The following is a 26,367-nucleotide window of genomic DNA, read 5'->3' as shown; positions in this document are numbered from 1 at the left end:
TTCATCCCCCCCCCCCTCCCCATCCCCCCCCCCCCCCTTCCCGTCTACCTTCGGTCTGCTCGTCTCGTTAAAATTAAAATGGCAGACGCTCCTTGGCGGGTAATAAAAATGGTGACGTCATAAAAAAAAGTGGTTGCGCAACATATAAACACCCGGTGACGAGGCTTGCCACGTTAAAAGGCGCTTAGCTTGGGCGGAAACTACATGCCTTTCCTCCTTTTTAAAGCGTGTACTACAATATGTCGGTTTTCTAGTTTGCCATTTATTTAGTCAGTTTTGCCGCTGTGCAGTTACTGAATACTGTTCGGATCTCTACAAGGAAAAACAATATGTTACCTGTTTCCTTATTTGATTCTGTATTACTATTTTCTATAATATTTTAACTCTTTGATATACTCTGCATCCAGAGCCAGGTATGCAAGACAGCGCTAAAAATGCAGTTTTCTCGAGCAGAAGAATAAATTTAGATGCTTTTTATCAAATATAAAAAAGTGATTTAGCAATATATGGATTCATTTTCATTTTTCTTCTTGTATTATGTGACTAACAAAATAGCTTATGGAATGATATGGAACTAATGGCGCGTGAACTCAATACATTTGTTTTCATCCTCAAACAATAACAGCTTATCTATAATTTGACGCTTTGATTACCAAGTCAGTTGAATAAATTGTCGCTCATTATAAATACACAACTGGCCACAATCGTTGGCAGGAAGACCTGCAGCATATTTCCAAATCAATCTTCCAGCAGCCTATTAGGGCATTCAATGAGTCGAGAGATGAACCTGGACGTCCCAGACGGGAATTTATCCCGTCGCAGCTCCATGACAAGCAGTCAAGGGTCCGAGGCACAAATTGATGAGTTCGAGCTCGAAGCTCTTTTATACAGAGATGACATGGCCGGAGACGAGAATGTAGGCGACCATAGCGATATCGACATCGAAATCGAGGTGGCGGAAAAAGAGCACGCTCTCTCTGGCTCTATGGTAAGCAGCCTTTGAGCAATGATCCGTCTATAACAAATTTTCATGCGCTCATCAACATTCTACTCTCGCTACAGAGACTCTATATTCATCTCTCGCTTATTGACGCATTTTTAAAAGTGTTTTGCTTTCTGTGAAAGTTGAGAGAGAAGTGAAGAGAGGCCAAAAGTTAAACTTATTTATATTTTAGTGTTACTGTACTTGTATTAGTGTAGGCCTCCGAGTTTAATTTATTCTCATAACTGTACTGGGCTCATCATGAATACAGTATTCTTTGTTATTATTTTGTATCAAGTAAGCATGAAGAGCATCTTACCGCAGCTGAGCAATAGTTCGCCTTTTTTTTACAGGGTATATTCCCGCATGTATTTATTAGTATATTGACGGACGGTTTAACATTTTTTTAACATTGTTTAACATTTTATCCTTGAATTTGACCATTTGTTGTGAAGCTTACTTTCTTTAATCCCCCTTTTAGTTCTACCCACCGGGTTTCCTAACCTTTGTTGTTGTTTTTTTATCGGAGGTTATTAACCGATATTTCACCACTGAATTTTTCTTCTACTGTTGCGTTTTTACCGCAGAGCTTGTTGCCGGGTACTTTATCCTACCGGATTTATATAACGTTGTCGGGTTTTATTGCAGATTATATTACCGGGTACTTTACCCTCCCGGGTTTTTCTTTCATTGTTATGTTTCCACTAGTGTATATTTAACAATTACACCATTTCCATTGAGGTGAATAGTGGCGAAATATCTACATAGAGCCGTAAAGTAGATATTTTTTAAAGCCAATCCGCCGAAATGGAAATGGTATAATTGTTTTAGTATAAAAAACGAGCAGGATTTTCTGCCGTTGTTGGGTTATGATACTTCAGGGTATCGGATACCTTACCATACCGGGTTTTTCTTCTATTGTTTGGTTTTCACCACATGGTATATTGTTGGATATTTCTACCGGTTTTTTTTCATTGTTTGGTTTCCGACAGAGGGTATATTGTTGGATATTTCTACCTGTTTTTTTATTCCATTGTTTGGTTTTCACCACAAGGTATATTGTTGGATATTTCATCCTACCGGGTTTTTTCTTCCATTGTTTGGTTTTCACCACAGGGTATGTTGTTGGATGATATTTCATCCTACCAAGAGACTCTGCACAAGGCGGCTTTCTGTGGCAACATGGAGTTGCTTGCCATGCTGTACAAGGATGGTGCAGGTAACCAAAAATAACGACTATTTCCTTCAATAACTGTATATTCTATAATGCAAGGTCCAAGGAGCTCCAAAAAGGGGGGCCGAAGCAAGGGTTTTAAGAAAGGGGGGGCGGATTCAATGTTCTTCCGTGTATTTTTTTTTTTTTTTTTTTTTTTTGTATTTTAAAGCCAAATATCTGAAAATAGGGGTGGAGGGGGGGGGGGGGGGTACGGCCCACCCCAGGAATCACATAATGTACTTTCGTATTTTGTTGTCCATTTAAAAGCAACACACTAGTAACAATACAGTTTACACACAGGTACATTGCGAGCTACATTATACATGTATCTAATCATCTTTCAACTTATTCAACAGTATTTAAGGCCGGCGTTTAACAGCGATCTGCTTTTTTTTAAAGAATAAAAACTCTCGCTTCTCCTAAAAGTGCCGTCGGATTGTCATCATTGTCTCCTTGTGCTCCTTTTTGGTAGAATCCACTGAGTGATAAAATACGAAGGAAAAATAGAAAATAAAACAGTTTCTGTGATTTCTGCCGCATAATATGTTATCCGCAGACGCACATAGTGCTTGAATACGACTCTAGAGTTAACCTGTTCGATTGTTACCCTGGCAACGCAGATATCAACGCACGTGATAACTACGGACAGACAGCTCTTCACTGCGCGATTCTCGGCAAGCAACACGAAGCAGCGAGATTTCTACTGAACCGCAAGGCCAGGGTCCACGTGCTCGACGATAAGCAGGACACGCCTGTCCACGTGGCCGTACGCATGGGAGACCTCGACCTTCTCAAGGTGACAAAACCATATCTAAATGTGTTGTTTCTCGTGGGGACGACATACTCACCTTCTCTGTGCGATAATACCTGATCTAAATATGGTATTCTTATGGGGACGATACTTCCACCTTCTCTGGGTGATAATACCTTATCAAAATATGGTATTAGTTTAGTTTTAGTTTATTGGCTTTGTCACACAAAAATACTACGGTTTACAATAGGAAATAAACAAAATAAAGAAAATAAGAAACAATTTGACGGGAGAAGAAAACAGGGCGTAAGCAACAACAGGGACAACAGGGGCCCAAGGATAGATCTCTGTGGGATGACATCAATGTCCTTCCCCCCCTGCTAGTCTGTCTACGATGTCATGATAGACTTCGACAAGTTGCGTCACGGTGGATTTTCCCTTAAGGAATCCGTGTTAAAGCTGGTAAATATGGGGGGAAATGAAATTGAAGCAGCGCTTGAAGACGCAGCGTTCAAGAACTTTTGACAGAATACACAGAAGGGAGATAGGCCTGTAGTTTTCTGCCAGGGTGGGGTCATCCTTCTTGAACACAGGTGTGACAGTTGCGTCCTTCCAAAGCGCGGGAACGGGTCCAAGAGACAGCGACAGATTAAACAACCGACATAACGATGGTGCGATTTGATAAGCGGTGTTTTTCAGCAGAATACCAGGGATTTGATCCGTTCCACAGGCTTTATGGGAGTCAAGATTTCGTAAGACATCCAGTACTTCAGGGACAGTGAGTTGGATAGAGCCCAGACCCAACACGGGCTCACGGTTGGTAGGTATGGCGCTAACAAATTCCTCGCTGGCGGATGAACTGAATATGGAGTGAAAATACCTGTTTAACAGGTTAGCCATGTTCTTGGTATCTGTAACGAAGGCGTGGCCATCGCGAAAAAAAAAATCGGCAAATGCTTGTTGGTTGTGCATGATTTTACGTATGTCCAGAAACGCTATGGGTTGTCGGATATAATAGAGTTTAGTTTTTCGGCGTGCTCTTTTTTCTTTTTGGAAAGCATTTGTTTCGCAGCGCGCCGAAGCTCATTGTATTTTCTTTCAGCAGCCAGCGATCCGGTTTTGTTTGCTTTTTTACGCTGCGCATCCTTCTTTTTGAGCAAAAAACGCAGATCGTGATCTATCCACGGATAATCGTTCACATTCCTTGGTTTGGATTTCGGAATATGCTCGCTAACAGCGGCGAGAAATAGATCAGTCCAATTAGCGAGTGATGAATCGATGTTATCCCAATGGTATGGGGACGATACTTCCACCTTATCCGGGTGATAATACCTGATCTAAATATAGTATTTCTTATGGGGACGATACTCCCACCTTCTCTGGGTGATAATGCCTTATCTAAATATGGTATTCTTATGGGGACGATACTTCCACCTTCTCCGGGTGATAATACCTTATCTAAATATGGCATTTCTTATGGGGACGATGCTCCCACCTTCTCTGGGTGATAATGCCTTATCTAAATATGGTATTCTTATGGGGACGATACGACATTCCCACCTTCTCCGGGTGATAATGCCTCATCTAAATATGGCATTTCTTATGGGGACGATACTCCCACCTTCTCCGGGTAATAATGCCTCATCTGAATATGGTATTCTTATGGGGACGATACGATACTCCCACCTTCTCTGGGTGATAATGCCTAATCTAAATATATGGCATTTCTTATGGGGACGATACTCCCACCTTCTCCGGGTGATAATGCCTTATCTAAATATGGTATCCTTATGGGGACGATACTCCCACCTTCTCCGGGTGATAATACCTGATCTAAATATGGTATCCTTATGGGGACGATACTCCCACCTTCTCCGGGTGATAATACCTGATCTAAATATGGTATTTCTTATGGGGACGATACTCCCACCTTCTCTGGGTGATAATGCCTCATCTAAATATGGTATTCTTATGGGGACGATACTCCCACCTTCTCTGGGTGATAATGCCTTATCTAAATATGGTATCCTTATGGGGACGATACTCCCACCTTCTCTGGGTGATAATGCCTTATCTAAATATGGCATTTCTTATGGGGACGATACTCCCACCTTCTCTGGGTGATAATGCCTTATCTAAATATGGCATTTCTTATGGGGACGATACTCCCACCTTCTCTGGGTGATAATACCTGATCTAAATATGATATTCTTATGGGGACGATACTCCCACCTTCTCTGGGTGATAATACCTGATCTAAATATGGTATTCTTATGGGGACGATACTTCCACCTTCTCCGGGTGATAATGCTTTATCTAAATATGGCATTTTTTATGGGGACGATACTCCCACCTTCTCTGGGTGATAATGCCTTATCTAAATATGGTATCCTTATGGGGACGATACCACCACCTTCTCCGGGTGATAATGCCTTATCTGAATATGGCATTTCTTATGGGGACGATACTCCCACCTTCTCCGGGTGATAATGCCTTATCTAAATATGGTATTCTTATGGGAACGATACACCGATCCACGTGAAGATACTTTTAGGGACCTCAACATATTAATGGCGAGCATAAAGCTATATATTTTCCCAAGTGGATGTGGGTATGGGAACCTCATATTTTCAAGGTGGTAACTCTTATGATTTTGATGATTTACTTAATGATGTTATGCAAGGAGGCTTGGCCAAGTGAGTGGGTGGGTTTCAGGTTCCCGTACCTATTATCAAAGAAAGACAAAAAAAACCCTACGCTCGCTCAGGTCCTGTCCGTATGTCATTGAACATACCTTGACTTTGTGGTCTAGCCTTAATCTGCACATAAAGCGCAAAAGGACATGGCAACTGTTTAGAGTAAGTACGCAGCTGCTTAGAGTAAGTACGCAGCTGCTTTGTCTCCTATTATCTGTGTTCTACAAAGTTCTTATTTCTCTATTCTCCTCGTTCTTTGTGTCGAGGTGCGGATATTGTTCATTTGCCCAACCAAATTGCAGCTTGTAAGAGCTGCGTACTGACCCACTGGGGATTTTGAGATCCCTCACCAGGGGTTGATATAGGAGTTTCAAAAAAGGGAAGCAAGGATTTCAAGAAGGGGGGGGGGGGGGGGGGGGTAGCAGATTAATTGTTCTTTTGTGGGTTTCCTTATATTTCTTGTCATTTTTAAGCCAAATATCTGAAGATGGTGTGTGTGTGTGTGGGGGGGGGGGGGGGGGGGGTAGGGGGGGGGGCTCGGTCCACTCTTAGATCCGCCCCTGCTCACTCACCCACTGCCACCGTTAATGATTATGATGATGTCAACTCTTTTGATATGCTGACAGGAGCTACTGATTGACCCGCATGCAGACGTGAACTTCAAGGGCCCTGACCAGCTTTCCGCTCTTCATATAGCAGTTCAAACAGACCACGAGAACGTGAAAAGCATCTGCCAATTACTCGTACGTTATAATAAGTATAATGGTATGAAAAAGCAGGCCCGTCCCAAGGATTTTTCTTGGGGTGGAGGGGGTGCGGAATCTTAAAAGTGGACCTAATTTTTGCGGGGGGGGGGGGGTGGGGGGGGACGAAGGGGTTGAGTTTACTGATGTACTAATTAGAATCTGACCACCCCCTCGAAAACACGTGAAGTGGAACGTTTGTATAAAGCTGTCAGAAAGCGGTGCCGCAAATCACTTCAAACGCCGAAAGTTATCGCTGGGCCCTGTCTTGGTTTTAACAGCCTGTTGGTAGTTTTGTCTTTAAGAATGTCGCCATAGGTAGATTATCTTTTGATCAACCAGAAAATGTTTTGTCAGAGATACTAGGTGCTTTTTCACCAATTCTAGCCAAACGTTGGCGCACTCCATTCTATATAGGCTCTATTTCCAGCCGTTGCAATACCATACTGGATTGCTGGCTCGGACTGAAAATTTAGCCTATATCCTTTCCAGGGCCGTAGCCAGAAATACATAATGATCAAGAAATAGTAACTTTCACTTAGAGAATACGATCATATGACCATGACAAAAAAAGTATAATACAAATTCTTAAGCCTCTTAAATCATGGCTGAGATTACTCAGTGCGCAGGGGCGAATCCAGGATTTCAAAATGGGGGGTGGATAATGGCCGGATAGACGGCATATTACTGATCTAGTGGTTCTTGGTAGGTCACATAGATCTCAGATCTTTCACTAAAAAAGGGGGGTGTGGATATCGACCCAATCCACCCCCCCTGTATCCGCCCCTGGTGCGCAATTGAGATAGTTCACAAATTGATCGGTAGCTGTCAACTCCGTGTCCCATCAAGTTTCACCCAGACATCAAAACACTATTCTGATAGTAAAATCCCTACTGCCATGTTCTTTCACCAGCTTCTGGCTGGTGCGGATGTCTCGGCGAGAGACGTTAATAACCGCACGCCACTGTGTCTTGCCATCATCAAGGGAGCACATGAAGTGGTAGATTGCCTCTTTCGACACGGTAAGTCATACACTTCTTACCTGTCACGCCCTTGCGTCCTTAAAGAAACGAGTCTAACATTTTAGACGATCTGGGGCCGGTTGCACAGAGCTTGGATAAGTCCTATCTGGCGGATAACTTACCAAGGCTTCGTGCAACCGGCCCCTGTTTGATTTCAAAGTAACCACACGAGGAAGACCCTTTTTCTGATACATCCTGTGTTTTTCTATTTCGAGTCGACTGTGTGGGTTTGCTTAACACTGAGAGTTCCGGCCGTTGTTGAACACATTGACGCATACATGCGCATATTGACCAATAAAATTGGTGGGGAAAGGTCAATGGAATTTGGAAACCTAAGCAGAGGGGCACAAGATATGTTGCAACAAAAAACACCGCCCACACAAACCATCGCTAAGCAGAGACGTCCCACTTTGCACCATCGACCATATTCAGCATCAATCTACCCTGTGCCACCTAGTCTAGCATTTCGCAGGCAAAGTGTGTTGATCCCATGGATGACTTGAGCAAAGCGAATGAGTCATATATATATAAATGCTATTTTTCTCTCTAGCGAATGCACATAAGCGTTATGACATCAATGAGCTGTTGTATGGCGTGGATTTGAACGGCAGCACACTGCTCCACCTTGCTGTCGACACCGGCCAAACCCAGGTAAAGTAAACGGTCTACTCGGAAACGAATCATTTAAAAAGGGAATTAGACATATGCTATTAGACACATACCGATTTTGCACGAATTCTAGATTTTCGCGGCCTGAGGCCTTTTCTAACAAAAACGCAAACACAGATTAAAGACGGGGTACGTAAAACAGTTGTTTCCAGGGACTAATTATTGGGTGGTGCCTGGCTTCCGTAGTTACTTGAGCTTTGTCACACAAAGCGCGGGTTACTCGTGAGAATGCCTTATTTTAGCTTGAGGGATTAAAAGTGTTCCTATTACCTTATTTTTTGTGTTAACAATCTTGATGCTCTCCATTTAAAAGTCTTGATGGTGCTGCGCAGTGTTTATTATAGTCATAGTTTTTGGTTATCCTACTGATGAAGGCAGCTTTGCCGAAACAAATTAGCACTCTGCGATTTCAAATAATTAAATAAAATCTCTCAATTCAGATTGTCGAGCTTTGCATTCGTTATGGAGCAAGGGTGGATTACGTCAAGGTAACTAACGTGCACCATAGTCTGTTAGCATCGTCTTTTTCTATATCACACTCACCACGACAAATTCTCGTCACGGTGGGTGTCAAGCTTTTCGTCACGCAATGTTGAATGTCTATCGGTATGTCACGCTCATTGTCATTCCATGTCTGTGCGGATGTCACGCTCATTGTCACTCCAAGTCTGTGAGAATGTCACGCTCATTGTCACTTCAAGACTGTGCGGATGTCACGCTCATTGTCACCCCAAGTCTGTGAGGATGTCACACTCATTGTCACTCCTGCTTGTTATCATAGGAATCTGATGGCACGACGCCTATTCACATGGCGTGTACGTACGGTTCCTTGGACATCCTGAATATTCTGCTGAGCTCTGTTAACTACGTCTACTCGTATTCCCTGGCGGACAAACAGGGATTTACCTGTCTACACAGGTGAGCCTAGAAACAAAGAGTCATACTGAGTTAAAGAAAAGAGTGTAATTCCCTAATGATGTTGTGTCTACAGGGCGGCAATGTTTGATCATGAGGACATCGTAAGATTTCTACTCAAACAGGTACGTGAATACATTGTATGCATTTTGCTACAAAAAAATTATTTGGAATCGTGAAACAAGGTGGCACTCGATCATCGATGTTTCGTGACCTGTGGTGGTTCCTGAGTAACGTATGACTGCTTTTTTGTAGGGCATAGAAGTGAATGACCTTGACCTTGAACTGCGCACCCCTCTGCATCTCGCAGCGTCCCGCGGGTGTACCCGTACGGTCGAGGTCTTGCTACAAACTGGCGCAGACTGTAATATCAAGGATGCTAAGAACAGAACGATCATTCACTCAGCGGTCGGGCACTCCGATACTCTAGCAGCTCTTCTAAAGGTAAGACCAGTTTCGCTACCACCTCCTCAACAGCCCTCCGTTAATTCTTTCATCTGTCCGCCCTTCTTCCCACTCACACTTCAGCCTGAATGCTGCAAACTGCCTACCCGCCTGTCTACCAATCTGTCTGTCTTCCCACTTGCCTTCCTACCCGCCTGTCTACCAGTCTGTCTGTCTTTCCACTTGCCTTCCTACCCGCCTGTCTACCAATCTGTCTGTCTTTCCACTTGCCTTCCTACCCGCTTGTCTACCACTCTGTCTGTCTTTCCACTTGCCTTCCTACCCGCCTGTCTACCAGTCTGTCTGCCTTTCCACTTGCCTTCCTACCCGCCTGTCTACCAGTCTGTCTGTCTTTCCACTTGCCTTCCTACCCGCCTGTCTACCAATCTGTCTGTCTTCCCACTTGCCTTCCTACCCGCCTGTCTACCAGTCTGTCTGCCTTTCCACTTGCCTTCCTACCCGCATGTCTACCACTCTGTCTGTCTTTCCACTTGCCTTCCTACCCGCTTGTCTACCAATCTGTCTGTCTTCCCACTTGCCTTCCTACCCGCCTGTCTACCAGTCTGTCTGTCTTTCCACTTGCCTTCCTACCCGCCTGTCTACCAATCTGTCTGTCTTTCCACTTGCCTTCCTACCCGCTTGTCTACCAATCTGTCTGTCTTTCCACTTGCCTTCCTACCCGCCTGTCTACCACTCTGTCTGTCTTTCCACTTGCCTTCCTACCTGCCTGTCTACCAGTCTGTCTGTCTTTCCACTTGCCTTCCTACCCGCCTGTCTACCAATCTGTTTGTCTTTCCACTTGCCTTCCTACCCGCTTGTCTACCAGTCTGTCTGTCTTTCCACTTGCCTTCCTACCCGCCTGTCTACCAATCTGTCTGTCTTTCCACTTGCCTTCCTACCCGCTTGTCTACCACTCTGTCTGTCTTTCCACTTGCCATCCTACCCGCCTGTCTACCAATCTGTCTGTCTTTCCACTTGCCTTCCTACCCGCCTGTCTACCAGTCTGTCTGTCTTTCCACTTGCCTTCCTACCCGCCTGTCTACCAATCTGTCTGTCTTCCCACTTGCCTTCCTACCCGCCTGTCTACCAGTCTGTCTGCCTTTCCACTTGCCTTCCTACCCGCCTGTCTACCAATCTGTCTGTCTTTCCACTTGCCTTTCTACCCGCATGTCTACCACTGTCTTTCTTTCCACTTGCCTTCCTACCCGCCTGTCTACCAGTCTGTCTGTCTTTCCACTTGCCTTCCTACCCGCCTGTCTACCAATCTGTCTGTCTTTCCACTTGCCTTCCTACCCGCATGTCTACCACTGTCTTTCTTTCCACTTGCCTTCCTACCCGCCTGTCTACCAGTCTGTCTGTCTTTCCACTTGCCTTCCTACCCGCCTGTCTACCAATCTGTCTGTCTTTCCACTTGCCTTCCTACCCGCCTGTCTACCAGTCTGTCTGTCTTTCCACTTGCCTTCCTACCCGCCTGTCTACCAGTCTGTCTGTATTTCCACTTGCCTTCCTACCCGCCTGTCTACCAGTCTGTCTGTCTTTCCACTTGCCTTCCTACCCGCATGTCTACCAATCTGTCTGTCTTTCCACTTGTCTTCCTACCCGCATGTCTACCACTGTCTTTCTTTCCACTTGCCTTCCTACCCGCCTGTTCACCAGTCTGTCTGTCTTTCCACTTGCCTTCCTACCCGCCCGTCTACCAATCTGTCTGTCTTTCCACTTGCCTTCCTACCCGCCTGTCTACCAGTCTGTCTGTCTTTCCACTTGCCTTCCTACCCGCCTGTCTACCAGTCTGTCTGTCTTCCCACTTGCCTGTCTACCAGTCTGTCTGTCTTCCCACTTGCCTGTCTACCAGTCTGTCTGTCTTCCCACTTGCCTGTCTACCAGTCTGTCTGTCTTCCCACTTGCCTTCCTACCCGCATGTCTACCAGTATGTCTGTCTTCTCACTTGCCTGTCTACCAGTCTGTCTGTCTTTCCACTTGCCTCCCTACCTGTCTGTCTACCAGTCTGTTTATCTTTCCGCTTGCCTTCCTACCTGTCTGTATACTAGTCTGTCTTTCTTTCCACTTGCCTTCCTACCTGTCTGTCTGTCTTTTCACTTGTCTTTCCTACCCGCCTGTCTAACAGTCTGTCTGTCTTTCCACTTGTCTTTCCTACCCGCCTGTCTAACAGTCTGTCTGTATTCCTGTCTGTCAGGCCACATGTTTGAAAACCTGCGTGCCTGTCATCCTAACCGCTTATCTGTCTACCTGTCTGCCTATTTCCTACCCAGTTGCGTAGCTAATGGTGCGTAGGGTGCGCGAGCACTCCCTTGACCGCCAAAAAGCAAGTATTTCTTAAGGGCCGTCTACACGCGCAATTTTAACTTGACAAGAAAAAGTTGCTCGTGGTGACGGGGAAAGTTGACGAGTTTACTTGTTCAAAAGCTAACGTGTTTGGTTTTACTTGACAGGTTTTGCTTGCCAAGTGCACAAAGTTGATCGTGTACACGCCCAACGAGTTTTATTTGACAATTTTTTTCAATGAAAGTAGATCGCAGGCCCATTTTTCTAATGCTTGTGGACTATCAAAAAAGCCGCTGTTGCTGCTGTAACTGCCAAGGTCTGTCTCTTTGTCAGAGGCATTAATTTGTGATTGCAAGCTGTTATTTTTTGTATCGCCGCTGCGTAAAGGCGTTACCAGCTCATCGCACGGAAAACTTGTCAAGTAAAAGTTGCTCGTGTGGACAGCACGTCTACGCGAACAACTAGAATTGTCAAGAAAAACTTGTCAAGTAAACATTGCCCATGCAGACGGCCCTTTATAAGGATCGTTAGATATTATACATTTTCCATATGATATCTTTAACGGGGCACACCTCGACGGCTCGCCATACCCTAGGTTTGCGCCAGCTACCTGCCTGCTGCCTTCCTAAACGCTCTACAGTCTGCCTGACCGACCGTCTGCGGGTTTTTTTTCTCGTTAACACCTTTCTCTAATATCCCTTTTTTACCCTTCAGAGCGTGTACGTGCGCGAGCTGCTTGTAGAGGTGGATGAACACGGAGCGACCGCACTTCACTACGCGGCACAGGGGGGATTCCTTAAGGTAGCGTCACTAAGTTATTTGTAGCAATTTGATTTTGGACCGTGTTCCTATGCCTAACTAGAGCATGTATTGTTACTCCCTAGGGGCATTCAGTATTTGTGCTTATTTTGTGACAGTACCTGCCAGCATTGCTGGCGAATTTTTGCTTGACTGACTATAGGACAAAGGAAATGTGAAAATGGAAAATGGACTTTCTGACATTTCTTCTGTCTTGTGGTCATTCGAGCAAGAATTCGCAGGTGCTGGCGCAGTTTGCACGGGGCTTAAACCATCACGAGCGTAGATTTCCGGGTGACTATTTGTGATCATACCATACCCAAAGCATGAGATTACATGACTGTTTTCTTTATTAAATCAACTCAAAGTTTTCTGTGTCTTGACAGAATGTGTCTCTTCTAACCAAGAAATGGAGACGGCAGGTTTCGGACAACTTTGTAGCAACAAGGATCCGGAATCATAAGGGCGAGCTGCCACTCCACCTTGCAGCAAGGTATAGATTATGTCGTACAGCAGGCTGAATATTTTACCACCTAACCGCTTGCTATTTGTAATCCTCAACCGCCCTTGAAGATCCCCTCTGAACAATCTAAGGACGTACTGCACTGACATGACGGAAAATCACGACGTGACGCCTCAAAAAAGCCCATTTCACATCGAATAAGGCGGACAATTTAGCACAGATACAATAGCTGTTGATAGCCAGACTTTACCGCTACGATACGTATTGGATTAATGTTTAATTGGGTTAAATATTTAACATAATATTCAAGCTACTATTTTGTTGTAGCCACGGATGGCTGGATGTCGTGAACAAGCTCCTTGAAGTTCGGGACTTCCGTCAACTTGAATCAGTGGACGACATGGAGCGAACTCCTCTATTCCGCGCGGCCGAGATGGGTCACACGGAGGTGGTGACGGCGCTGCTGCAGAGTGGCGCTAATATCAATAAGTAAGTACCCGGCAAGAGTGTGGTTACTTGCCTTAGGCGTGGTAGAGTGTGGATATGATAGTAGCGTAAATTTAGCCCTTTTGCAGAGTGGCGCTGATGGTAGTGTTGGCCCTATCGTAGTGTAGTGCTAACATAACAAAGTAATTTCACCGGGCTAGTGTGTGCTTATGTTATGCTAATGCTGTTGCTTACAGTTTAGGTGATGATTGTTATAGTGTGATTTGTATTACGAAGGAAGGATTTGTATTACGGAAGTGATAGAGTTTGTGTCGAGATTGATTTTGCGTGGTTGTGTTGTTGGTGATGGTGGTGATGATGATGGCGGTAGCGATGGTTATGCTACTGATGGTGATGGTAATGATGATCCAAATAGTGGGATAGCGGTTATTGTCACTAGTATAGGTGCTAGGCGTGTAAGTATTACTAATACAGAGGGTCTTATTGTTTCATGTTATGAATGTATATGGAAGTTTAAACTGTGCTGATGGGCTATGTAACCTGCCCTCTCTATGCCACCTTAGAGATCGTGATGGGCGTACCCCTCTGCACGCAGCAACGATCGTTGGATCCTTAAGATGTCTAGCGCAAATCATTCACAGCAAGCCTGGTACTATAAACGACCAGGACAAGGAACAGGTGAGACGCGATGAGACGCAATGAGACTCGATTGGACGCGATGAGACGCGATTGGACGCGATGAGACGCGATAAGAACGAGGAGATGACAAAAGCGAAAGTTCACACTCTTTGAGATGACCACGCACATAAAACCACGCACATAATTGTAATAATGATAATTAAAAGAGGGAAAACACATCCACCCGAATATAAACAAGGTGAGTTGCAAGCGACTGGAATAAGATTCTCTTTGGCTACGATGCTCTTTGGTTATTATGAAGCTCTCTGTAGCTATATTAACTGGTCCACAGTAAAATCTTATCTGGCACGACAAAAACCTTTGCTTTTATAGTTAATTTAATTTGGGACTTAATACTATCTTATTACACTTAATTTTCGCGACGTCAAAATTTCGCGATTTTGAGATGGCGATATTTCGCGACACTTTATTTTTGCGATTTTCCTACTTTCATAAAGATCCCTTTTTTGCGATTTCGCGATTTTGGGATAATAAAATCAAGCAAAACAAGTGGAATTAAAATGTGCTGTAGTCATCAAAACTGAAACAATTTGTAACAAAAAGATTTTAGTGAATACAAGTCCAACTCAAACCCTTACCGTGCTATATATACATTAGATGATTTAATAGACAAGGTGTTTCAATAAAGCTTATTAAGCGGCCAATATTCCCCCAAAGGCTTCTTGTGTTCTCACTTAATTTTCGCGCATCCTAATTTTCGCGACACTCAATTTTCGCGTCAATTTATTTTCGCGAATCTTATAAAATCGCGAAATTAAGGTGACGCGAAAATTAAGTGTAATAAGGTACCACATATATTATATATTTTTGTATACAGATTCCAGCATTATTTTAATTCTGCCTATTGTTTTGTAACAGAACACTGCCCTCCATCTAGCAGCGCAAGGCGGCCACGCCAATCTGGTTAAGTTCCTCCTGTCAATCAATAGCTCAAAGGTGCTGTTGAACGCGTATAACCAGAACGTGCTGGATGTGGCCTTGAGTATGGAGCACGCGGAGGTCGCCTTGGTGTTGGCTGATCACAAGAGGTGAAAGCAAGAAGAGGATACTTGCGCAGAAGCGTACTAAGGAGGTTGCGGACCCACCCCCCCCCCCAACTACCACCACCCCCCCCCCCCCCAACCACCACCACCACCACCTCCCAACCACCACCAACCCCCCCCAACCACCACCACCACCACCTCCCAACCACCACCAACCCCCCCCCCCCAACCACCACCACCACCACCTCCCAACCACCACCACCACCACCACCTCCCAACCACCACCACCACCACCACCTCCCAACCACCCCCTTGGCGGCCAAAAAGTGGTTAATTTCTTATTAAGGAATATTAAAGTACTACGTTTTTTTCACTAAGATACCTATGGCAGGCACCCCCCCCCCCCCCCTCCTCAGCCAATTCTGGGAACGCGTCTGCTTGCGTAAACTATATATAGCCCTGAATGTCAAGTGTCCAGGCCATCATCAAGATATTTTTCAATACATTTTCCGCATATTTAACCCGGCTAGTAAGCACATCTACTATCAGGGTATATAAAGAACAGTTTCAAAAGTTTTGAGCTAGATTAGTCTGATTTAGCTGGACGTTTTGTAGCTACTGCGCATCAATACTTTTTATAGTATGATTATACTTAGAAATAACCTAGAGATATATGATAACATTACAGTTGTAAATACTTGCCGCAGTAGCTACATGAGGATTACGGGCCTATTTTTGTTATTTTAGATGGCGTGAGGTTTTACGACGCTCTACGCGCAGTTCGCCGAGTCAGATTCAGTTGATGGTCAGATCGTCACCACACGTGGCAGATGTAAGGGGAGGACAAAGAAAATTGACATAAAAGGGGTGAACTGGGGTAGGGAATTCGGGATCGGAGGAGGACTTTAAAGTAGAGGGCCGATGATGTCACTATGGTAAAAGACATGGAATGAGAGAGGACTTGGGAGTAAAGAAGAGTGATCAAATATTTAATCAAATGCCAACGTTTGCTTTAACGTTACGATATGTTCGATCATGATTTTTTTCTGTCAATTGCTTTAGAAATTTTTGGATAACTGCGTTACAGAGGAAGGTAGTCCTGAGAGCCCTAACTACAAGGTTAGCTGAACTTGAACTTTTCATTGCTTGCTTTAGAGACTAGAAACTAACGGGTGTGAACTTATTCATTTTACTCATAATTGTAGATAAAATACGATTTCCGTATGTTGCAAGGAATGCCAGACGAGAATGAGCCCTCACGCGCCTCCTTGGATGCTTTAGAGGTAAGACAAATAATAAATAATAACAATAATCAGTTTATTGCCCATTATCATAGTCTAGGACTAAATTACATGGGAGGTCAGCAAAATATAGGAATTTATACATATTTGTAAGTGACAAATTGGGTAATTTAGCAATCAGACATAGATTCCGTCAACTCCAATCTTTACATACACTCAGGGTTAGAAGGGATGGAAAGGAGGGGAATCGTGACAGCTTCAGCCCAAAAATAGGGTGTCCTCACACTAACCGACCATCCGTTTCTTACTTATATTTTTTATCTATATATCACCATCTCCACCATCGCCATCGAAGATGATTTGCTATATGGATTTCTACATTGTAATTGGACCAATATCACCCTATTTGTATGTCCTCTCCACAGACTATGGTTAAGTACAAGCGGCTGGATTGCCTAACACATCCACTCTGCCAAGCCTTCCTTGACATCAAATGGTGACTGGACTCCAAGATTGGACTAACGATAGATATTAACGAGTTTTACTAACCGTATTTTTTTTACTATTTTCTAGGCGTAAAGTCGGACTAAATGAGATCATTCCCCAGTCTATCCTTTTCTTCACTTACATCCTGACTCTAGGCAACTTTATCCTTTACCAGCCGTGTGGCATCTCGGAGAGACGACCTCAGGTTAGACCAGGGGCGTAGCCAGGGGGGTTTCCCAGCCCCCCCCCCCCCTTCTAGCAGCCAAAAATACAATGAATATATTAAACATCTAAAATACAGGAGAAAATGCCTTGAAAAGGTCTTTTGTGCCTCCTCCTATTAAAAATCCTGACTACGCCGCTGTAGACTGCTTACACATGAATCAACGACTTGACAAAACACGACCTGAAAAATTATTTCTCAACAGAAAAGCATCCATAACTACTCCTGCGTCGACGGCAACATCTTGCTGTATGGAACTTGGGTAGGTTTTTTTTATAACGTTGACACAGGGCCGTTAGCAGGCCTCGAAATATTCGTGGAGGGTCACGATACAGAGACATCAAGAAAACTGACGCCTGTACTTGTCATTTCTTTATTATTTCAAGACATATTTGAGGGGGAGAGGGGGTTCTCTTGCTACGGCTCTGCGACACTTTTAAGCTTCAAACCCTACTGTCTTGGCTACCTTAAGAAATTGTCAGTACAGGCTTGAAGCCCGTTTGAACGTTCGATATGTTGTGATATCAACAGCCTTTTGAAGCGCGAGTGGACCACCTTACCCGTCTCCGTGTGATGTACTGGATCTGCTTGACGATCTGTTCACTACGCGTACCTAAAGAGATCTCCATCATGAAACAGGTAAGGATCAGTCGTACAACTTTTTAAAAAATTGCTGTACGAGCGCCCCTTGCTATTCCATGTCGGATGAAATGATACTTTTGATTGCGCACGTCAGTTGCGCTAGTTAAGCCGAACCTTATTTCTATACCGCTGTACAAGTAGTATGCAGCTCGAGTACGTTACGCTATTTTAAACTACCCGTGCTGCTTGGAGGGGAATGGTAGTCTTACTGCGCATGTCTGGTCTTGTCTACTTAAACTTTGTTGGTCTTATCTAGTGCAAAATTTTGCTCGTAGCAAAAATGTAATCATCCGTTTTCAAGAGACAAAGTTCAAGAACATTACTCTCCCACATCTCCTTCTCATCTCACCCCGGTGCCCACAGTAGCTGATACATAAGCTCATTGCGCTTTTCTCATCACAGGGCATGGTTCGGTACGTCACTGATATGGAGAACGTGTTCAACTTTGTTGTGATGGTAGCCACGTTCATATTCTTCCTCTATGTCATCCCTTTCGGTCGTCCGGATGTCGGACAGAGGGCGAGTGCCGGATATATCCTGACCGTGTTATTGGTCATATGTAGTGGTATCATCTACATCAAGCACTTGAGAAGGTGAGACCTCAGATTATAAAAATAAAAATATAGAAATAACTTGTCGCATCGTCAGCAAGCGCGTACCCAGGATTGGCCGAGGGGAGGGGGGTGCGCAGTCGTAGGTATCATATGCCACTACCATCATCATCATCATCATTACATCATCACTATCACCACCACCATCACCACGAACCGCATAACATTAGCCTCATTATCTTTATTATCATTAAAAATAACAATGGCAGCATCAACAATAGCAACATCTGCAGTCAATACATGAAGGTTAAGTGTAGTCGGATGCCGATCTTATAAGATTATGAGAAGAGGCCTTATTTACGGCTCTTGAATATCTGTTTCTTTTTTTTTTTTCATTCTTCAGCTACAAGGTTTTTGGATTGTACATCACCATGGTCATGAAAATAATTAAGACTTTTCTTAGAGTAAGTATCACCTATTTTCACATACTCTCTCATTTAAAGGAAAGAAAAATGCTCCGTCCTCCAATAGTCTCTGTGGTCTTGAAGACACTCACAAGATTGAACTAAAGGCGGTGTAATTTCTCTTGTAGGTCATCATTCTCTTAATCATGTTTATTTTGGCATTCGCGTTTTCATTTTACATGATGAACGTGGACACTGATAGAGTAAGTGTATGAATTTGTTTTATGACTGACTGTTGCTTTTATTAAACTCTCACAAATCTTCTAAGCTCCTAATCTTAAAGCTCCCCATTCTTTTCATATTATTTCTTCCATTTCCATTTTTTTGTTAGAATTTCGTTCCACAAGAATTCTTTCAACTAATTTACAATACTTATTACTGTTTTTTTTCATAGTTTAATAAAATATAAATTAAAATCTAATAAGTTGTGAGTTTTCGCAAAACTGCTGGGTCGTTTCCTACTCCCTTATTAGTTTATTCCCAACTTACCATCCTTCGCTATCCCAATCACCCTAATTCGCTCACTCGCTTATTCCTCTCAATCCCTAGCTGGTGTTCCGTAGCCTGTTCCAATCCGTGTGCACGACCTTTGTGTGGATGCTCGGCGAGTTTGAGTACAAGAGCACGTTTGTTGACAGCCCGCCCACATTCCAGCCAGTCCTCTTTTACTTTTTCTTCATCATGTTTGGCGTCAGCGTGCCCATCATTTTCTTGAACCTTCTGGTAAGGTCAAATGTCTTTCGTCGATAATCATGTGTTCGTGTATCTTTTAATGGGAATTATACTACCTTTAGCAGCCCACCCCGTGTTCTCCACCAGGTAATAGGCCATGTGGAGCGCTAAGGATCGATTAAATGGCGACATACTAGCTCCAAATGTTGGCTAAATTTGGCTATCCTTTGTGTCCTACTTCACGGGATATATATTTCTCTTCTACAAAGCACAGTATCTCTGTGTAGAACAGGATTCGGTATCCGCCCTCGCGTAAAATATTATTATCTTTAAAAGATTGGTCTTGCTGTGGGTGACATCGGTAGAATACAAGCTTCCGCTGAGCTCGAGGTTCACGCACGACAGGTGGGGGATCACATCTTTCAGTTCAGCTATAAATTTATTTGCGAAAATGTATCCAATTCATATTGTTATATTTTTAAGGTGGAACGTCTAATTCAGATCGAGAGAGGTGCTCCTAAGGTGATACTAAAGCGATCTAAAGTGACAGAACACTTGGAATTTCCTAATGCTAAAGGAACAATCAGGAAAAAGGTGAGATGGGACAGAACTCGGTTCTTGAATCTTCCTCTCCTTCAATACCGCTCCTCTGCCGTGTCACGTGACCCCCATTTTTCACTGCTTATCTGCTTGTTTCATAATATGACACCCCCTTATACCCTGTTAACCTGTTCATCAATGTCCTATATTTGTCACGAATTACGCCCTTCTGTTAAAGTGTTACGCTTTTCACGTATTACGCTCTTCTAGATTGTTGACATAATTGTAAGCTGGATAACCCAACGCAGAGAAGACAAAAAACAAGACACACTGACAGCCCGCCTGGATAAGCATCAACAGAGGTAAGACACACATGATAAAAGAGCGTCATAAAATGAAAAAAGATGTCAATTGACTTAAATTGCGTTTACCTTTTTTTCGATATTCCGTATTTTCATTAGTTTTCTTCGCAGCCCCCAGAGTCACACAACGCTCCCCGCCCGTAGAGACTGCTCAGATTCGAACTACATTCCTTTCCCATTGTCTGTACATCAAGATTATGTCAAACGGCTAATCCAATCAAATGCTTTTCCAATGTACAATTGAGCCAATAAAAAATACCATTGAACTGTCATTTTGTTTTGGCGCGAAGTCATACTCAGCTGAGAAAACATCGCAGCTGAGAATTGGACAAATTTAAAACAGATGAGCACCAGAGTTCCCAAACAATAAATAGCAATGAATATTACTCCAAAAAAGATCCAAAACATCGAAAGCCATTGTTTTATTTGTTGCAAAGAGATAATAGGGAAGGTCAAAATCTATATATTCGGAAAATCTTCCCTTAACCTGGGCGAACTAATAATAATAATGTGTCTCGAAGTTGACTTTGACAATTTAGAGAATCGAAAGGACTTTACCATGCTAGCGTACTCGCGCAAAGTTTCAAAGAGCAAGAGATAATCTACATTCTGTACAAAAAGAAATCAAAAGTGCTATTCAAAAGAGAAAAACCGAGAATCAAGCGTCTGCTTAGCGCTGCAGGCGATGGAAAAACACCAAAAGCTTCGAATGGGTTGCAATTTCCCGTCCCAACGCCATGTACTACTTGCGCTTCTTTCTCCCATGATGACTTCGAGAATGATTCAGGAGGCTAGACCCAACATAAGACTTGAAATGTTCCAGTCCCTCAAAAGGGTTTCTTTCTCCCAATTTACAACAACAGTGCAACAGTTTGGTCTTGTGTTTCGAGCATTCCCGCATCTCACAGGGATTACTTACGGTTCTCACGCTTCTTCTTTGAATGATAATACACTGGTCGTGATTGGTTTGCTTGCCATGGCGCGAACGGTTCTCGAAATATGGTACCCAAAATTTAATTGACTAAAAGCGCGAAAGGAATGTAGTTGAATCTGAGCAGCCCCTACGGGCGGGGAGCGCTGTGTGGCTCCGACCGCTGGGAGCTGCGAAGGAGACTATATTTTCATGTATATTTTTAAAAAGACGTTTTTATATCTAACCCAATTAGCCAGGGCTCAAACCTTAGTGGAAGAACACTGTCAAATCGCCATATTCTTTTTCTTTTGGTTAGATACTTAGCATAAAAAACTCTTACTTATTTCCAGATTGGACGAGATGAATGCGCTGATCACTCGACAAAGCAACCAGTTCGTGCATATCATGCAGTCAATGAGACGCATCGAGGAGTTTTTATCTTCACCTTCCTCGTATGACGCTACTTCCACGTCATCACTAGGCTGAATCTCTAGCGATATGACCGCGTCCTATCCTACCTCACGATATCACCGCGTCAAATCCTACCCGCAAAATGACCGCATCCTTTCCTAGCCGCAATATGGCCGCGTCCTAACCGCGTGATATCCTAGCCGCGATATGACCGCGTGATATCCAAGCCGCGATATGACCGCGTCCTTTCCTAGCCGCGATATGACCGCGTCATATCCTAGCAGCGATATCACCGAATCCTATCATCCTATCCTATCCTACCTCACGATATCACCGCGTCAAATCCTACCCGCAAAATGACCGCGTCCTTTCCAAGCCGCGATATGACCGCGTCCTTTCCTAGCCGCGATATGACCGCGTCATATCCTAGCAGCGATATCACCGAATCCTATCATAGCCGCGATATGACCGCGTCCTATCCTAGCCACGATATGACCGCGTCCTCACCGCGTGATATTCTAGCCGCGATATGACCCCGTCCTATCCTTGTATGTCATGCATCGCGTGTTTCTATCTCGCATGGCGCCAATTTCATGTCACAACTAGGCCTAGGACACCGCGATAAAACCGCGAGCTGACTGCGTTCTCGCGTTGGTATGCTTGCCAGATAGACGAGGCCGCACTGTCTTTGCTTTATATTCGGAAAAGATGGGATTAGGATGCGGGAAAATAAGCTCTGAAAAAGAAAAATTTTAAGATAAAAGATAATTTTTACGTTTCATGTACCATTTAGTTTCTAAATTTATTATCCATTTTAAAATTATCACATCACTGTCAATTATTTCAATTAGGATGTGATTTTTTATTTTATCTTAGATCATTTTTATCAAAAATTAAAGACAACTATCTCTTGAAGAAGCGTGGTACTTTACTTCCCATAGCAAGGGCTACTAGCGCATGCACCCACCCCCTGTTGGTACGCGTTAGCCATCATTGCCTTCCTGACGGATTTACAGACCGCGTCACGCAACTTCCTCTCGACAGACATAAGGTCACGAAATCCCGCTGTTAACACGTGACCTGTATCAGTCGCGATGTCCTTGAGCTCCCGAGGACGATAGTGTTCACCGATTCCCACCGCAAAAACCTCCACCCCACTCTCCCTCAAGGCCTTAGCGGGCGCTTTGACGTCATCAACGGAGGTGCCATCAGTAAGTACTATCAGAACCTGGGAACAAAAGGATATAATACAAGGGTAAAGTTCAATAAGCAGTAAGCCGGCCCTGGAGTGGGGCTCTTATAAAATATGATTACATGGATGCTCGTAAGTTCTAGAAACGACGTGAGTTATGTGTGGCTCGAGTTTTCCTTTTCCTTTTTTACCCTCAAAATTTCTAGAAAGGACGTGAGTTTGGTGTGGCTCGAGTTTTTTAAAAAACTTCTTTATTACTGAAGTTGACAACTCATCAGGTGTGTTAACCAGGTTGTCGTGTCCATCGGCGCTCAACACCATCCGCATTTTAAATTTTTATTACTCCCTTTTTAAGGTGATAAGAGAATTTCTGTCATCCTGATTGAGGGAGTCCGTTTTGGATCACACGGACGTACCACTGACTTGTTATCAAATTAGGGTTTGGCACACTATTTTACACTTTACACTCCGGTTGGCTCTTGGATTGTTATCGCAATTTGCCAAATATAACAAGTCAAGTCTTGCTTTACCATATTTCATAAACTTTTTTGGAGTTAATCGATGCATTTAAACTCGTTGCACCATTTATTTGTCTACCGTTTGGTAGCAGCTGCATCGAGACATCCTGAGATTTTCTTAAATCACGTAAATATATGTTACTTCGCGCTTTTTGTGAGACAAATACACTCATACACAAAAGCTCATCATACACTTTACTGACACTGATGTATCATACACTTCATACTTTTTAAAAAGGATATAGGAGTATCGAATCTTTGTTTAATTATGCGAAAACCAGATGGCCAACAATTCAAGTGTAAGGCATGAGGTTTTAAACATAGCTTATCTAAACAGTGATGTTTCTCTCAAATTAAAGACACCCGCTATACTGTCAGTTATCGGTTAAGTTATTGGATACTATACGATACTACCCCGTTGCAAACCAATTATACCGCAGCAGATTGACAACAATAGATGTAATTTCATTTTTCATCAAGCGAAGTTTACAGCAGTGTGATTTGTTCAACTCAGCATTCTGGATTTCTCAGTTGATAGGCTTGTATCGAGGGATCTATTTTAGTAAATATTATATGAAGAGTGTTGGAAAGAGAAATGCATAACAATTCCAGTAGCGGGGTCCAGTCAAGGACTATAAGCATAGTCTCTTGTATTGTGCTTTCAGAGGCCATGATCATCGTAGTAGCCAACACATTAGCACTGGCTGTTTTCTTGAGAAAGACATTTCGCATCAAAAAGTCGAACTATCTACTCTTAAACTTAACAGTGGCTGATTTATTGGTAGGACTGTCGCTGATAGTTTCAGAAACTGATGAAGTTGCAAGTTTTAAGTCTGGTGTATTCAAGACTACCTGTACATTATTTAACGTTATATCAACCGACGGATCTCTGTTCTCTTTTACAGGAATTGCTATTGAGAGAGCATATGCGGTCTTAGCGCCTCTCAAACATCGTCTTCTTGGAAACAAGCCTTACATTATTGTCATTTTCCTGGTTTGGGTTGCTGCGAGTGTAGTTAACTTGGGGGTAATCATAATATTAATAAACGAACAAGCAATCGGAAGTATTCTGGTTAACCTTAAAATGGCCGTTACTTTTATTTCTCTTGTTGTTGTGTTCTTGTGTTATCTGGCCATCTGGATCAAGGTGAAATTTGATAAATCTCTTCCAAACGGAAGACAAGCCAAGAGAAGCACCAAACTGACATTCACACTCTTTATTGTAACGCTTGTGTCTCTGGTTTGCTATCTACCCACTATTACCTTGGTTGTTTTACATATAGATTGGTTACACAAAGATGGAACTAGAAAATTGTTTTATCCGGTGTTAGTGTTACTATACGCCAATTCATTTGTTAACTTTATAATTTACTCCGTCCGAATGCCTGAGTTCAAGAAAGAATTGTTCAAGATTTTCAGAAATTTCCTTCCGTTGTGTGCGCAATCATCTCAAGAAGAATTCCCCAGTTACTTACAGCATATGGAGAGCAGAGGTCAGCCCTCACTGATTATGGTAAATATGGTACGATCAAGTTAAAACGAAATCACAACCTCTCAGAAGACACCATCTTGTTAACTCTAGCCCTAGCCCTGTAGCATGTTACATTACTTAACCATTTTGATCGAAAATATCGCAGATGCCAGCTTTCAAAAGAGCCAATCGAAATAGATGCTTTCCCACTGTTAGGATGACAAGAAGCGTCTGACAAATGGCTCTGTAAGTGAGACCCGACATTTACCTTATGGGCTTTCGGTCTCGACTGAGAGAAGAGATGAGTCTTCATTAGCTTTAGTGCTCTCCCTGTCCTGGTCCCTTCACCGGGATAGCGGAGTTTCTTTATCCCTTCAACAGTTTCCTGCAGACTCGTGTACTTGCCGAACGGAATAGGCACGGACGCAAAGGTCGAATACAAGCCGACGCCGACCCGAGTCTGAGACGAAGCAATTCCGAATCCCGAGGCTATTCGCTGTGTGAAGTCGAGCATTCGCTTGAAGTTACCACATGCCGATGCTTCGATGCTGCGAGAGCCGTCGACGATAAAACCCAGTTCTACTTGACCATAGCAACCTGAAGTACATAACATCGTGTCAACGTGCGAGCTCAAAACTTCAATAGTGTTGTCGGAATATTATAAGACCGCAACTCCATCGACTAGTCACAATCATTCATCTCCATGGCCATACCAAGATTATCGCATCTATCATGCCGCCATCCTAATCACCATCATCATCATCACAGTCATAAAGTATCTCTGTCATCATCACCATAAAAATCGAGTTATACTCTCTGTGGAATCGTGGACCGCCACTGAGAATATTAACTCTCTTGATCTACCCTACTTACATCATAATCACTATATTATCATAATGACATAATTCATAATATCATTATTATCATTATAATCATTAGCATCTTAGTCATCTGCCACGGCATAACAATCAAGTTACACACTCTCTTCAGAATTGTAGTAGTATATTAAACTACGCAAACTGTACAACATCTGATCGACATTTGATCACATCTATCACTCTGGTAAAAAGCGTATAAAAATAAGAATTAGGGAGCTAAAGGACATCAGACCTTCTTGATACGTTCGTTTAGTACAAAGCCTGATTTTGCCTTCTATGTCATACTTTTTATATTCATTCCTACATTTGTTCTTACTTACGGTTATAGGGCTCCACAAGTTCAACACCATAAGCCTTCCTTGCCAACATGAACGAAATAATCGCCGCTAACAGAAGAAAACTTGACATCTTCATTTTTCAGGGGACGTGTTGTCTCAATTTTTTTGAACAAGCCACCGTCAAATATTCAATTCATTTGTAAGTCTATTTTCTGGTTCTTTGGATTGTTTACGAATACAGGCTGTTTGTATTTGAGAAAACGCAAATTTTATTTTGGTTGTACAGCATGTGGCCCGAATACTAAAATTACAACCTTTCCAGTAAAGGGGGAAATTGAAACTTTTATTAATTGATTAAAGTATTATTGATAACCAAATGGTGGTGGATGTTGTTGTTTTCACCGAAAAAAATAT

At 43.2% G+C, this 26,367-nt stretch overlaps 3 protein-coding genes across 4 annotated transcripts; 2 read left to right on the top strand and 1 right to left on the bottom strand.

Annotated features, from left to right (window-relative positions):
• Nucleotides 1-664: 664 nt before the first annotated feature.
• Nucleotides 665-22,531, top strand: LOC116603594 (transient receptor potential cation channel subfamily A member 1). Of its 2 annotated transcripts, XM_048725021.1 has the most exons (31): nucleotides 665-988; nucleotides 2,099-2,201; nucleotides 2,819-2,994; nucleotides 3,680-3,769; nucleotides 6,272-6,388; nucleotides 7,302-7,410; nucleotides 7,961-8,061; nucleotides 8,520-8,567; nucleotides 8,861-8,997; nucleotides 9,071-9,119; nucleotides 9,250-9,438; nucleotides 12,436-12,522; nucleotides 12,906-13,012; nucleotides 13,310-13,471; nucleotides 13,993-14,107; nucleotides 14,987-15,156; nucleotides 15,859-15,943; nucleotides 16,174-16,230; nucleotides 16,317-16,394; nucleotides 16,778-16,848; nucleotides 16,926-17,043; nucleotides 17,267-17,323; nucleotides 17,593-17,700; nucleotides 18,106-18,296; nucleotides 18,658-18,718; nucleotides 18,847-18,921; nucleotides 19,268-19,441; nucleotides 19,727-19,795; nucleotides 19,874-19,984; nucleotides 20,201-20,292; nucleotides 21,556-22,531. In XM_048725021.1, exons 1-31 carry the CDS (start codon nucleotides 770-772, stop codon nucleotides 21,689-21,691), a joined length of 3,462 nt encoding a protein of 1,153 aa, XP_048580978.1. In that variant the 5' UTR covers nucleotides 665-769; the 3' UTR covers nucleotides 21,692-22,531. The 2 variants fall into 2 exon arrangements, with proteins under 2 accessions (XP_048580978.1, XP_032220958.2); XM_032365067.2 differs by lacking the exon at nucleotides 3,680-3,769.
• LOC125561228 (cochlin-like) lies at nucleotides 22,400-26,207 on the bottom strand. The gene is made up of 3 exons (XM_048725023.1): nucleotides 25,996-26,207; nucleotides 25,066-25,394; nucleotides 22,400-22,844 (listed from the first exon to the last, which is right to left on the bottom strand). The coding sequence occupies exons 1-3, from the start codon at nucleotides 26,087-26,089 to the stop codon at nucleotides 22,545-22,547; spliced, it is 723 nt and encodes a 240-aa protein (XP_048580980.1). The 5' UTR covers nucleotides 26,090-26,207; the 3' UTR covers nucleotides 22,400-22,544.
• LOC116603568 (QRFP-like peptide receptor) lies at nucleotides 23,759-26,326 on the top strand. The gene has a single exon (XM_032364987.2). The coding sequence runs from the start codon at nucleotides 23,922-23,924 to the stop codon at nucleotides 24,861-24,863; it is 942 nt and encodes a 313-aa protein (XP_032220878.2). The 5' UTR covers nucleotides 23,759-23,921; the 3' UTR covers nucleotides 24,864-26,326.
• Nucleotides 26,327-26,367: the final 41 nt, after the last annotated feature.

The sequence above is a fragment of the Nematostella vectensis genome, chromosome 3 (assembly GCF_932526225.1).
Source record: "Nematostella vectensis chromosome 3, jaNemVect1.1, whole genome shotgun sequence".
Lineage (NCBI taxonomy): Eukaryota > Metazoa > Cnidaria > Anthozoa > Actiniaria > Edwardsiidae > Nematostella > Nematostella vectensis.
The sequence above is the reverse complement of the archived record's forward strand: the minus strand, read 5'-3'. Positions and strand labels throughout refer to the sequence as shown.